At 33.8% G+C, this 13,977-nt stretch overlaps 3 protein-coding genes across 6 annotated transcripts in view; 2 read left to right on the top strand and 1 right to left on the bottom strand.

The window, feature by feature from the left end:
* Window positions 1-200: 200 nt before the first annotated feature.
* On the top strand, window positions 201-5,482 carry LOC127063930 (ubiquitin carboxyl-terminal hydrolase 14). 2 transcript variants are annotated; one of them, XM_050994281.1, is made up of 9 exons: window positions 201-366; window positions 488-666; window positions 734-1,198; window positions 1,291-1,560; window positions 1,675-1,966; window positions 2,046-3,397; window positions 3,556-4,372; window positions 4,655-4,793; window positions 4,878-5,482. In XM_050994281.1, the coding sequence occupies exons 1-6, from the start codon at window positions 351-353 to the stop codon at window positions 2,324-2,326; spliced, it is 1,503 nt and encodes a 500-aa protein (XP_050850238.1). In that variant the 5' UTR covers window positions 201-350; the 3' UTR covers window positions 2,327-3,397; window positions 3,556-4,372; window positions 4,655-4,793; window positions 4,878-5,482. The 2 variants fall into 2 exon arrangements, with proteins under 2 accessions (XP_050850238.1, XP_050850237.1); XM_050994280.1 differs by having other exon boundaries at window positions 2,046-4,372.
* On the top strand, window positions 3,166-4,901 carry LOC127063864 (meiosis-specific nuclear structural protein 1-like). Its single transcript, XM_050994131.1, has 4 exons — window positions 3,166-3,397; window positions 3,556-4,070; window positions 4,175-4,372; window positions 4,878-4,901. Exons 1-4 carry the CDS (start codon window positions 3,166-3,168, stop codon window positions 4,899-4,901), a joined length of 969 nt encoding a protein of 322 aa, XP_050850088.1.
* A 283-nt stretch (window positions 5,483-5,765) lies between the features above and the next one.
* Window positions 5,766-13,977, bottom strand: part of LOC127063923 (disintegrin and metalloproteinase domain-containing protein 10-like) — a 38,253-nt gene continuing 30,041 nt past the window's right edge. For 2 of the 3 annotated variants that reach the window (XM_050994247.1, XM_050994246.1), the window contains exons 10-20: window positions 13,828-13,968; window positions 13,479-13,603; window positions 12,565-12,693; window positions 12,231-12,399; window positions 11,930-12,099; window positions 11,672-11,839; window positions 11,420-11,547; window positions 11,238-11,352; window positions 11,007-11,141; window positions 10,269-10,502; window positions 5,766-10,161 (exon numbers count right to left, since the gene is read on the bottom strand). In XM_050994247.1, coding sequence (XP_050850204.1) covers window positions 9,229-10,161; window positions 10,269-10,502; window positions 11,007-11,141; window positions 11,238-11,352; window positions 11,420-11,547; window positions 11,672-11,839; window positions 11,930-12,099; window positions 12,231-12,399; window positions 12,565-12,693; window positions 13,479-13,603; window positions 13,828-13,968 — 2,447 coding nt within the window. In that variant the 3' untranslated portion in view covers window positions 5,766-9,228. Of the gene's footprint in view, window positions 10,162-10,268; window positions 10,503-10,826; window positions 10,867-11,006; window positions 11,142-11,237; window positions 11,353-11,419; window positions 11,548-11,671; window positions 11,840-11,929; window positions 12,100-12,230; window positions 12,400-12,564; window positions 12,694-13,478; window positions 13,604-13,827; window positions 13,969-13,977 lie in introns of all 3 variants that reach the window. The other variant, XM_050994249.1, reaches the window with a different exon arrangement.

Raw genomic sequence — 13,977 nt, 5'->3', positions numbered from 1 at the left:
CGAAATAAACGATTTTATTAAATTCGATCCATCAAATTTATGAATGATATATACGTATGCTAATAAGAAGTTTGAAACAAATGTATGGTAGGATAGTTGAACGGAAATCGTTCCAATTGCATTCAATTACTTGCGGCGCTGAACCGAGCACAACGCTTAGATGAGCATGTGTGAGCCTACGTGAACTAGTGTGAGCTCGTGTGAGCGATCGGCTGTTCGTATACACTTGGTCTCTGACTTTGCGTTTCTTATGCACTCTTGTAATTTCTATCAAAGAACAGTGTATGCGTTAAAAACATTACCACATATAATTTATTCCCAGTCGAAATTGAAGCGCACAAATTGTAAATATGCCACAATACACAGGTACATATATTTGATATTAAAATATTTATAAAAATCTAACCTCCCGAGACATGCAACACTTTCTTTATTCTTTGTCAAATTTGTGACAGTCATCGTTATATTTTGGTCATTTTAATTACAGTTAAAGTCAAATGGGGCAAAGAGCTTTACCCTAACGTAGAAGTTAATACAGATGAAGAACCAATGTTATTTAAAGCCCAACTCTATGCATTGACAGGAGTACAACCAGAAAGACAAAAAGTTATGGTCAAAGGAATAACGTTGAAGGACGACGATTGGGGCAATATTGGTTTGAAAGATGTAAGGAAAATGTGTTATTCGTTAATTCATTCATATCTTTTATATAGTCGTTTATATTTTCTAATAGGGCGTTACCGTATTAATGATGGGTTCTAAAGAAGAGGACGTACCTACGGAACCAAAAGAGAAGCCTCTGTTTTTGGAAGATATGAATGAATCCGAGTTGGCTACAGCGTTAGATTTGCCAGCTGGCCTGGCTAATCTTGGAAATACTTGTTATCTTAACGCGACCGTACAATGTCTTAAAACCGTACCGGAGTTGAGAGAAGCTTTAAAAAATTATTGTGGTACTCTATCAACCATGGGTAATTCCTCTCTCGCGCCTGCGCAGAACATAACGGCAGCTCTAAGAGATCTTTACGAAAATATGGATAGAGGATCGCCCTTTCCACCTGTTATTCTTTTACAAATGATGCATATAGCTTTTCCAAGATTCGCCGAGAAATTTGAGCACGGCGTTTTTCAACAACAAGACGCTAACGAATGTTGGACCGAACTCGTTAGAATGCTACAACAAAAGCTACCTGCAAAGGTTTGTATAGATAAGAAATTCTTTTTCTGTCAATTTTTTCAATAAAATTTACGTGGATATGAATTTACTACTGGTAATAAAATTACAAAAAGGTAAATTCGGATGCTGCGGAGGATGATTCTCAGTCTTATAAGCCTGGATCGTTGATAGAACAATACTTTGGAGGAACATTTGATACAGAATTGAAATGTATCGAATCGGAGGATGAACCACCTACTAAAGGAAAGGAAGAATTTCTACAATTGAGTTGCTTTATTTCAACGGATGTCAAATATATGCATTCTGGTCTTAGAAGTAAAATGCAAGAACAAATTACAAAAATGTCTGCGACTCTTGGGAGAGATGCATTGTATACTAAAACGGTAAATATAAAATATATTTTATTATCATGTTTAATTATTATCATTTTCGAATATTTTATTTTTTTTGTATTTTATATCTCGATAAACATTAAAATTATTTTTCTATATTTTCAGTCAAAAATTAGTAGGTTACCAGCATATTTAACTATCCAATTTGTTCGTTTCTTTTATAAAGAAAAAGAAGCCATTAATGCAAAAATTTTAAAAGATGTTAAGTTCCCATTGGAATTCGATGCTTTTGAATTGTGTAGTAGCGAACTCCAAAGCAAACTTACACCGATGCGGGAAAAATTTAAAGAATACGAAGATAACTTGGTAGAAGAAGCTGCCAAATTGAAAGACAAGAAAGATAAAGGTGATGAAAAGTCGAGAAAAATGAAAGATGAACCATTTTGGTTTCCAAATGGTAAGGACATGTAAACCGTTTGAAATACTTATTATTAAACTTTGCATTAAAAATATTAATTTTTATTTAACGTTTATAGATTTAGGATCCAATAATAGCGGTTATTATACGCTACAAGCAGTTTTAACTCATAGGGGTCGATCAAGTAGTAGTGGTCATTACGTAGCATGGGTTCATCAAAAAAACGATACATGGTTGAAATGTGACGATGATACTGTTAGTATTGTTAGTAGTGAAGAAGTATTAAAGCTTAGTGGCGGTGGTGATTGGCATTGTGCATACGTTCTTCTATATGGTCCACGAGTTCTAAAAGTACCTGAGACTGAGACAAAGATATGTGATGCTTCACCTACGGAATAAATAACAGTCTATAAATAAAGAATTTCTTTGGACATAATTCCTCCCCCCAAAAAAAAAAGAAGAAGAAAAGACACAAGAACCCATCAACCGATATCCACAAGGAATAGTGGATTTTGTACGCTGATTTAAATATTATCTTAAATATATGCTGCCATGCTATGTAAATTATTCATGGTATATGCAAAAAATAATTGCAGCATTTGTTTTAAACAAAATATAAAATTACAGGGACAAAACTGCTATATGGTCATCTCTCGATATAACTGCATATAATCGTGACGTTTATAAATGCATTTTATTTTATTTTATTTTATTTTTTTTTTTTTTTAAGATCTACAATTACGACTTGTTACTTTATAAGCTAATCGATGAGCAATTATTTACTGTGAAACGTTATTGTGTTTTTTTATAATGTTGTAATTAAATGATCCGAATGCATACTTTATTGGAAATTATTACGGATCGATATACTTTTACAAACTGCTCTATAAAGTTATAATAAAATAAAGCTTTCACACAAATAACATATTATCGTATTTTACTTTTTTCATTTCGCGAATGAAATAGTGAATGATTGTAAGAAGAATCATTTACTTTGTTACCGCCAAATCAAATTTAAAAATCGTCCGTATGTTATCGATTATCACGTGACTATGGATCGATACGTGTATAGACCAATAAGAATACGTCCCTTTTGATACGTAACTTCGTGCGATCGTGAAGCGTGAAATAACGCGTATAATAGAATCTCGAAAAATTTTGTGTAAATTATTTAATAAAAAGTAAAAATTAAGTGAATAATACCAGGACCGAAAATGCTGTTGCGAGACAACTTAGAGATGATAGAGAAGATGAAACTGAAGAAGGATACTTATGAAGACGAAATAGAATTAGAACGAACAAAAATAATGGAGAAGGGCGATATTATACGATCTATACAACGTTTACATATAGAGCGTTTAGAAGCCGAAGAAAAAGAAAAACTCGTTTGTTCTCAGAAAGCTCACGATTTACGAAATCGACAAATCGAAAGAGCTTATAAATTAGCTCAGGAATTGGCACGTCTTAAAAGTAAAATTTTCATAATGTTTCAATAAATAATAATCTCGTTAATCGTCTATCGATAATATCGACGTATATATCGAAGTCGAACTCTCGATTCGTAATTGACGTCACGGTTTATACGATTCCGATAATGGCGCCAATTTTATAAGGTTTGAAATTTGCAGGTAAAGAAGCGCGGGAATTGCGTGATTTAAAATGTAACAAGAAATTATCGCGATCTCCTCCAGCTTGTTTTTTGGTTGATCTACAATCACGATTGTTAGAAGAAAAGATTCGCAAAGATGCGCAATCTTTTGACATAGCTCAACGATGTTACGTCGACGATACCTTAAATAAAATGCTATTGGAAAAATCGGAAGAAAACAAACGACTTTATCTTGCCGATTTGCAGAATCAAATTATTGAAAAACGTCGTATATTGAGAGAATTGGATGAGGAGAGGCAACGCGAACGTAAGATCATGGAACAAATGCTCGATGCTATTCACGAAGAGGATATTCGTACGGAGAAACATAAACAAAAAATTCAAACCTGTTTACAAGCTGAGAAGAAAGCTACTTTTGAAGCGAGAAAAGTATGGAAGGACATACAAAAAGCTACGATTAGCGAGGAAAATAAAAAAATCGCCGATATCATGGTTGAGAAAGAACTTGAATATAAAAAACAAATGGAGAAAAAAGTAAACTTTCGTCGCTGAAGAAAAAAAAAAAGAAAAGAAAAAAAACATGATTTTATCGATTCCTGTGACAGAAACAAAAAATTTTTTTTTCTCTCTCGTTATAGAAAGATATCAGCGCGATGAGAGAAGCGACGACGGAAAGAATTGCGAGGAAGATGTTGGACGATGAGATCAAAATGATGGAAAAGGAAGCAATTTGCAATGAATTGTATTTAGAAAAAAAGAAAATCAAGGAAATTGAAGAATCTTTAAAATTAGCCTTGGAAAAGCGACTACAAGCTAAAGAAATCTTCGACGAAATGGTAAGATAAAGGTTTCCTTTTTTTCGTTTCAATTAAATCTTTACAACAGTGATGTTTTTGTCCTTTTTTCATCGAATATAACGGCAAATTCTATTAGGTCAAATAAAAGATGAACAAAACAAAATAAAATCGAAATGAAATACATATAGTAAATGTATTTTTTAAGTAAAAAATTTCTTGTTTTCTTTCTTTCTTTTTTTAATCACCACAAAATTGGATTGCTTCACCATTGCTTTTTATATATTTTAAGAATATTTAATCGAACATTTTCTTACATATTAGACACAATATAGCATTGATGCAGCTGAGAAGAGGGTGAAAGAACGAGAGATGGAGATAACTTTAGCGCGTAATTTGTACGAGAAACAATTAGAACTCGAAAAGAAAGATAGACAAAAGCTAGAGGAGAAACGACAAAAAAGTATAAATGAATTCGAATGATTAAAAATTTTCTTATTACAACTGTCAATTATTATATCGAGAAAATTATTCATTTTTATTTCAGATAAGCAATATGGTGACGATTTGAAGAAAATTATAATAAATAATAGAATCGAATATGCAATGAAATTATTGAAGAGACAACAAAATATTCACGACGAATGCGCAAAAAAGCCATAATATTAATACGTTGAATAATTTATTTAAAAAAAAAAAAAAAAAAAAACTTTGATATTTATGTATGTCGATGTTATCGATTATTTTTCACGTATATAAAATATATATCTGAAGACATATATAAAAATAAACATATTAAAAAAAAAAGAAATCCAGATTGAACGAGTTCTATATTTATTTCGGGAATTTAATAAAAATATCCGACGTTTCGCCCATTATTTATTAGTACATAGGTATATATATACACGTCGCGCGGAAAGGCGTTACCTTTACGGCTTTTGTTATTTGTACAAAGTCCGTGTAAAAATACAGCAGCCCCATCTTATATAGATTAATAGTACTCGATAGATTATAAACGAAGGCGGTCTTGCCTCGTTACTCTTTATCGTCGTTCGTTCATCAACGAGAAGTCATATCTAATCGAAGAAAATCATTATATTATTTTATTTCTTCTTCGATTTCTAAAGATCCGATTATATATATATATATATATATATAAAAAAGAAAAAAGAAAAAAGAGAGAGAAGGGATTCAAAAATAAGAGAATTGAAGAGAAAAGAAAAAAAAAATAGCACGAGGAAGACCGCTCGAACGTTTCGAATGATTGATTTTTCAAAATTACGAAAGTATCATTTTTCATCGATTAATTTCATTTCACTTCTTTCTTTTTGTTTTTAGTGTCATTACGAATAGATCTGCGATTAATCGATCGAACGAAATCAAAAATGGGAATGAAGAAACGAGAAAAATCGATTAACTCAATGCACTGTGTAAGTATTTTTAAAATGACGAACGACGAAATAGAAGGAAAAAAAAGGAAAAAGAAAAAAAAAATTAATAAGAAATTTTTTCGTCGTTTTATAATTAAAAATTTATATCTTTTTTTTCCCTTTCTTTCTTTCTTTCATTTTTTTTTTTTTTTCATTTATAGAGGCGTCCTCCACTAATAACGATATGCCACGAGAGAGTAAATCTACGACCACTGTGTTACTACGTGAAATTTCAACACATTTATAAGTCTCTGGGCCTTATAAGTCTCTACTAAATTCACCGATTATTACAATAATAATACGCTCGGCCCCTATCGGCGTATCTCTAACAACACACGCAAAATTCAACGAATAAAGCGAATTACGCGGTCTCGTCCGTGTGATTTTCACGTGAAATATTACGAAACGATCCATCAAAACTTGAACTTCCTTCTTTTTTCTTCTTCTCTTTTTTTTTTCTTTTTAATTTTTCTTATTCAGTAAGAAAATTTAATTTTTCTTACTAATCCTCTCCTTTCCGTTTTCCTCCACTCTTCCCTCTATTTCTCATTCATTTTCTTTTTATTTTCTTTTACAAGAACGTCTTTAAGACGATCTCAGTATATTATCATTATCATTATTATTATTATTATTATTATTATTATTATTATTATTATTATTACTATTAATTATTATTAATATTAATATTAATATTATTATTATTAATTATTAATGGTCACTTTTTTTGATCGACGCGCAAGTTAGGCACAACAAGCGGATCCTTAAAAGTGAACGGGGTATGATACGTTTTTTTCATCTTCTCTTCTTCATTTTTATTTTATTTTATTTTATTTTATTTTATTTTTTTTTTTGCGTTACTGGCCCTCCTATCGGAGAAGTTCCTAACTGTAAAAAACGACTTAGCACGGATTGGTCTTAAAAGTAAAATCACATATCCTCGCGGATTAAATGAGTGCTCTTGTGTAATTAGTGTATGTATGTATGTTCGTGCATGTGTATGTGTATGTGCAGCACTGGTCATGTAAAAGTAAAATCACATTTTTTTTCACGCTTTATGTATGTATGTATGTACAAAGTAGCCCGCATCCGTGTTACACTTAACGAGCAATTTCTCTCTCTCTCTCTCTCTCTCTCTCTCTCTCTCTCTCTCTCTCTCTCGCTCTTTTATTTTCACTTTAGCGATTACAATAGGATATATAAGCATTATACAGGATGAGCCAAAAGTTTCTATGAGACATTAAAAATCAATTATTCCTTTTTAAAACTTAGGATTGTACTCAGATAGGTTGTTTAACAAGCTGTACTTTTAATTTTACAATTTGATAAAAAACAAAAACAAAAATTTATCCTTTGAAGCCTCTCGAAAAAAGAGTAATTGATTTTTAATATCATCCAGGAACATTAGACCTATTCTGTATATTCTCTCGACGCTCTAAACAAGACATTCTCTTATAAACCCGTATGCGTGTGTGTGTGTGTATGTATGTTTTTTTTTTCTTTCCCTATATACGTATAGAGTGAAGATCGCGCACGAATCGCCACACAATTTATGTGCTTTTTCGAATAGCGAAAACAAAAGAAAGAAAAAGATATGTTGAATGAAATTAATTAACACTTAACACATCGGCAAACTTAATTATTAAAAAACGAGATTCGTTTTTCTTTTTCTTCTACACGAATTACATTTCTCGTAAATCCTTATTAGGTTGATTACGAGGAAGTATTTCAAAGCACACAAAATACATATACATATAAGTAATATAATTAAAGTAAAATTATTTTTTCTTTCTATAATTATTATTAGCACCCTAATAAAATACGGTAATATATGTCGGTAAGAACGGACAATATTATATTTGATTGTAAATTTTTTTCTAGCTAATAAATTTTAACTTCAATACACGTGATATATATATATATATATATATATATATATATATATGCCGTGTGTGTTTTTATAAAATGGAAGTCCAATGACTGAATAAAACGAGTTCGCTAAACGTAGATACATTTTATAGCATAATACGTATATCTCGATATTTAAAAGCAACGATCGTCCCAAATTTCCTATACACCTTTGATTTACTCGGTATAAGAAAAAAAAAAAAAAAAAAAAGAGAGAGAAAAAAATGCAATATGAAACTTTGACCGAGCAAAAATGAAAAATGTTGAAGGTCTATCGAATTTTGAGACAATCTAACAATTGGAACGAGAACGAGCAAATCATCATCGGCGCAAAGCTATTGTTCGAAGTTATCAGATTTCGCCGATTAATAGGAACCATTAGGAAAACTCCATCGAAACAACTACTTAGGCAGTTTGAGGATAGTTATTGTAAATAGACAACGATCGATAGAAAATGCTTTCGAATAGGAAACAGTCTTGGACAGTAACAGTCACTGTTATAAAAAAAAAAAAAGAAAGAAAAAGAAGATAAAAAAATAAAAAAATAAAAAAAAGAAAGATAAAAAAATTATTATTATTATAATCATTACTATAATTGTCCTATTTCTTCTTCTTTTAACCGTGACAATCGCGATAGTTTATTTGTAGTATCGAAAAGTATTTACTGGTATCGACGATATAAAAAAGAATACGTAGCAAATTACACCTCATTTTCATTTCTTTCTTCTCATTTTCTTTTTTTTAAAAGAGGAGGGGGGTTTCTTTTGTCCTTGTAGGCAGCGCTTCGTTTCGTATATAAACGAATATTTATATAATGGAGAGATTTACGTATGCTCTCTCTCTCTCTCTCTCTCTTTTTTTTTCTGAAATGCAAATTGCAAATAAACGAACACTCTGGCACAGTTTTACGATATTTCTTCTTTTGCTTCTTCGTCTTTGTTTATAACTTTTTTTTTTCTTTCTTCTTCCTCTCTTCTTTTATCTTTGCTTAATCGCTCACTCCGTCGATATATATTTCTTCTAGTCTTTTTAAAGGTAGATTTGGCCCCTTTTTACGAAAGAAGAAATCTTTTTCTCTTGGCTTGGCTTTTAATGCCGATAATAAGATTAAACGTCAGTATGTATGTAAATAGATAGCAAGTAAGTAATAGGATCGCGAAATTTTCCAAAAAAAAGGGAGAAAAAAAAAGAAAAAAAGAAAAGAAAAAAGAAAAGAAAAAGAATTGTCGCATCTTCTTTCACCAACGTTCACATTATTGTATAGATCTTGTTAAGAACACATCCCTTTGAACACGTCCCTTAAATATCCATTTAACGGACACCCACACTCGATTGTTCATTCTCAACTTACGTCTAACTCGGAAGACAAGGAGAGAAAGAAAGAAATAGAGAAAAAATAAAAGAAAAAGAGGAAAACAAGAAAAAGGGAAGCGTAGAGGCAGGCAGCATTCCATTTTTCCTTTTTTCTTTTTACGAAAATAAAATTTTCTTCAGCCGAGTAATGGGGAACGCAGATAATAACGTTGTTAATTTTTAGATGGAAATAATTATCGATTCTTGGGGTCACGTGTCCGAGAAGAGAAACTCGCTTTCAGAGAGCAGAACCTCCAAATCCGATGGTACCGTATGTAGATCCGAATTAGCAGGCTCTGGTAAATCTCCACTATCGTTTCCTATTCCAGTAGGAGCTATCTGTCTGGCTCTACCGATTCTAACTCTGTCTCTTCTCTTAGTTTTAAGTAACACACCGGTTCTCGGCAATTTCGTGGATCTCGTGAGATTATTGTGCGCCGAAGTTGGCGCTGGTGGTGGCACTTGAGCCACTTTATCGGCCTTACGTAGTTTCACGCTAAACTTGAAGGGCGGCTTATAGACGACTTGAAGTCTCGCTCGTTCCTTCCTAGCTAAAGTACCTGGCGAACTTTTGACCTCTCTGGAGTCCAGAGGTCTCCTTGGAACACCGGTTTGCCTTGATTGAGCCAATCTTGTTGCACCAGTAACGTTACCACTACCGCCCGTCAATCCTACCGGCGTCGATTTGCTTTTCGGTAAACCACTGGACGTTCTTGTACTTTCTAATCTACACTGAGACGAAGCTAATAACCACGACCGTACTTTGTTTTTAGGATCGGCATTCGGTTCGGCTTCTTTTTCCGCTTGTATAGCGGAATAATCAATGACTTCTTTCCTATGTTGTTTCTTCCGTTTGCGTTTATCTAGCTCGGAATTACCGGCTGCATTGTTAGATAAATTTTGCTTCTCCCTCGAGTTTGAACTCTTCTTACGTTTATTATCTTGCATTACGGTTCCAGCTGCCGCTGCCGCTGCCGCCGCCGTTGCTGCCGCTGCTGCTGCCGCTGCTGCTGCTGCTGCAGTAGCGGTAACGGTAGCAGTCGTTGGGTTTGACGTTTCCGTTGGTCGTTTCCGGGCAACTTCCTCGGCCGGCACCGTCGAGGATCTCCGGTTCGCCATTTGTTTCTTTTTCTTTAAAACATCCTTTTTTTTTTTTTTTTTTTAACAAACAAATATCGTCAGCAATCAAATTTATATCAACGATAAGATATACAATTAACAATGTTGTCATTATTATCTTGGTATTATACCTTGTTTGATTTATCGGCCGAAGCAGCATGCGTGTCCTTATGCTTCCGGTGTCTTCTCTTCTCTCTCACTTTCCTGCTCAGTGGAAGCTTTGCACGAACGGCTGCCGGATGAACCGTCACTCCCTCCGCACCTTCCGGCGGCAACCGTACCGTTTCCGTCGTCGAGCTGTGGATTATTGTCACCGATTTGAGTTTCTGATCCGGTCGCTTGCCTAGGAGCCTCATACTGACAACCTGAATAAATTAACGACCTAATTAACATCTTTCAAACCCTAACAGTATTTCAATTTCTTATTTCTTCTCGTAGAAATAAATCGTAAAACGTATCGTCGTCGCGTCTTCAATTTCCTACCTATCTTTCAAATGTATTTTTTTTCTTTTTCTTTTTTCTTTTTTCTTTTCAACTTCACGACGACTACGAAAATTCTTTAGCTCATTCTATCTACGATATTAAATATTAAAGATTTATCGATAAATTAAAAGCTAAAAAGTAATAAAGCTTGCGAAACATTCTGTATATGCGTCCTACTTTCATGTCTGTTGTGTTCTCTCACTTACTCTTTTCACACTGCACCGTCGTTTTTTTCCTGCATTTTTTCTGGCAAAGATCGTACGTGAAACGTAAATAATAAATTAAGTGCCATGCATTCTATTCGTGTGCTCGTCGTCGTCGACGCAAACAATTTTCAACGATATGATATTTTCATCGTGCATTTTCAAAGAAACTTTTATGCTTACCAATAAAGATATAGCTCCTAAAATGATAAGAGCCGCTGCGTACCAATGATCGGCTACCCAACGACGAACAGTTGCGAGACTTTCATCGGATAATAAAAGTTTTCTTAACGTTGCCAACGGGCCACTTGGATCAACCTTGACAAACAAAAAAGAATATATACATATGTAATTAGATATTTGGATTAATTGGAAAATACAATTGACACGTCAAATTCTCAATTGTGATCTCACTTCTCTACACTTTTGAAAGACGTCGCAGTAACCGTTATAATCATTACACGGTGTTCCAGGTTTAGAGAACATATCCGGAATATCGTACGGTGGTGAATTCCAATCGAAGGATGACCTAAATAAGAAAATAATATTTTATTAAGGATTTCAGAAAGAGAAAAGAGACGTTCAAGAATACTTACAAACAGGGTTGATTTTCACCCGGTAAACGACAACATAGTTCACAAGCTTTGGTTGGAGGATCATTAGGACCAGGAATACATTGACAAGATTCTAATCCATATGCAAGACAAATGCTTCCTGTACATTCCTAAAAAGAGAGAGACAGAAAAAAGGAAAGAAAAATGAATAAAAAAGAAAAAAAAGAAGAAGAAGAAGAAAAAGAAAAAGAGCGACCTTCAAAGTTTAAACTTTAAAAACGAAAAATTACTCACGCCCATGAAGCAAACCAATTCACGATTGCAAATAGTTTTATTGGGTTTGTTGATCGAAGGTGGACAATAGGGAGATCTACCGTCGCAGAAGCTAGCATCGCGACAACCGTTATCATCCCTACACTTATCTCCAAACCTGAGATTGCATTCAGCTGTACAGCATGGACCCTAGGAGAAACGTAGAATAAATTTCCTAGAGAGTCGACGTACTCGCGGCTTTTCATTAGACTCGAGGATATATCAAGAAGAGACATATACTTGACTAGGACTGCACACTGAACGTGGCGTAAGTGTACATGGGGTCTCTTCTGTAGGTGGATAACGACGTTGAGGGAAACAACAAGTATCTCTACAATCTTCTTCCCATCCACAATCGCATTCTTCGCCGTCCTCAACGACTCCGTTTCCGCACAATGATACTTGAGGTTCTATGAAGATACAGAAAGCAAAGGATATAACGTATGTAGAGAGAAAGAGAGAGAGAGAGAGAGAGATAGAGAAATTCTATTGAATATAACTAGAAATGTTTATCTTGAAAGAAATTGATCGAATTCTTCACCTGTGAAACAGCCTTTTGGTGAACGAGCCTTACTGTTGAGCACAGGATTTATGGCGTTCAAACTACACGGACTAAAACGATTGTTGTTACGCTTGTCACCGCTGGTTGCACGGGCGAACATTATGAAATTTCCATCTTCACCGCCCGGTGTGCATTGTTCCGGATCGTGCTGACGAAAGGGAAGAGATAAGTTTTAGGCGATATTCCATTTCTTGGCTCGATCATCTTCGTGAAATATGTTTTATATATTTGTGCGCGAGTGTATATAACAAAGTAAATATAACGTTGATCAAATATCTGAAAATAGGAATCCGACAAAATATCAAACACTTACCGGCGAACCGAAGTTGTGACCGATCTCGTGTGCCAATGTGACGTGAGATACCGCGGGTGGAACGTGCTTTCCGTAGTTCAGCAGGGTCACTATTCCAGTATTCAAGGACTTCATGCTACCACGATAATGCTGCAACATTATTTGTATGCAGCCTACGTTATATACTATGCCGAACGCATGCCGTTAGAACGATACAGAGCCGATATTGCTTTTTGTGTGATTACATTTTTATAGAAACATGTATGTACATATATATATAAATATAAATATATATGTATGTACGTATATGTTTATGTACCTATATATGTATATATAGTGTTCGACAGTCGCCTCGATATTGAAATATCTCTTGTCTTGAAAAAATATGGAATAAGTTATGCGAGGAACGAACGCAATATCGACCCTTTTTCTGACGATAACGAACGAACGAAGTGTATCTACAATCACCTCTTATACAAATATATATATATATATATATATATATATATATATATTTCTAAATCTCTCGATATATGCGCTAAGATCAAACGACTATTAATTAAACTGGTAAATTACTGGCTGAGTGATTGTAATGTATTGAACGTGTGTTGAAAAAAATAACGTACTAAAGAACCTAACATTGAAAAAATATACATGCGTGTCTTGTGAATCTTTTCAATCCGATTGTTAGCTTCTAAAACGTAAGACACAACATGCACGAATCTAAGTATTTGTAATTACTCTTAACTGTAAATAAATAAATCGTAAATGGATCTTGTATTATAGCGAGATCTAAATCGAATATATTCTTATATAAATTCAATGGAACGTTGTTAATCTCAATAACGTGTAATGTAATAATGTCTCACCCACCTTGATATAAACATTTTTTAAATAATATTTATTAATTTCTTCTCTCTCGTCGAACGACTTACCCCGTTCTTTTCGCAAACTCCTCCAGCATTCTTCAAATCTCCAGTCCAAGCTAGACCTAACGTTCCCATTTCAAAGTCCCGATACGTGAACATGTAAGCCAAACAAAACGCATCGTAATCCTCCTCTGAAACGATCATACGAATGAATCCGTATTTTCCTTGGGGTTTTTGTTTGTTTGTTTGTTCGCTTATTTATTTGTTTGTTTGTTTGTTTGTTTGTTTGTTTGTTCGTTCGTTTAATTATTCATTTGATTATTTCTTTTTGTTTTTATCATAAACATTTTATCTCTCTAGTGAAACGAATAATAATAATGGCATAAATAATAACAGAACAACAGAACCTGCTTACCGGAAAATAATTCTAGATATTTCTCGACACCGTAATTACCCGGAAATCGATAATTGAGATCCCTCAAAGCGTCCTCGCTATGAACTTTCACACGTTTTATCATGAAACTGATGTTATCCGGTCTACCATCCTGATTGAAATCTAAACGAG

This window comes from Vespula vulgaris, chromosome 5 (genome assembly GCF_905475345.1).
Source record: "Vespula vulgaris chromosome 5, iyVesVulg1.1, whole genome shotgun sequence".
NCBI lineage: Eukaryota > Metazoa > Arthropoda > Insecta > Hymenoptera > Vespidae > Vespula > Vespula vulgaris.
The sequence above is the reverse complement of the archived record's forward strand: the minus strand, read 5'-3'. Positions and strand labels throughout refer to the sequence as shown.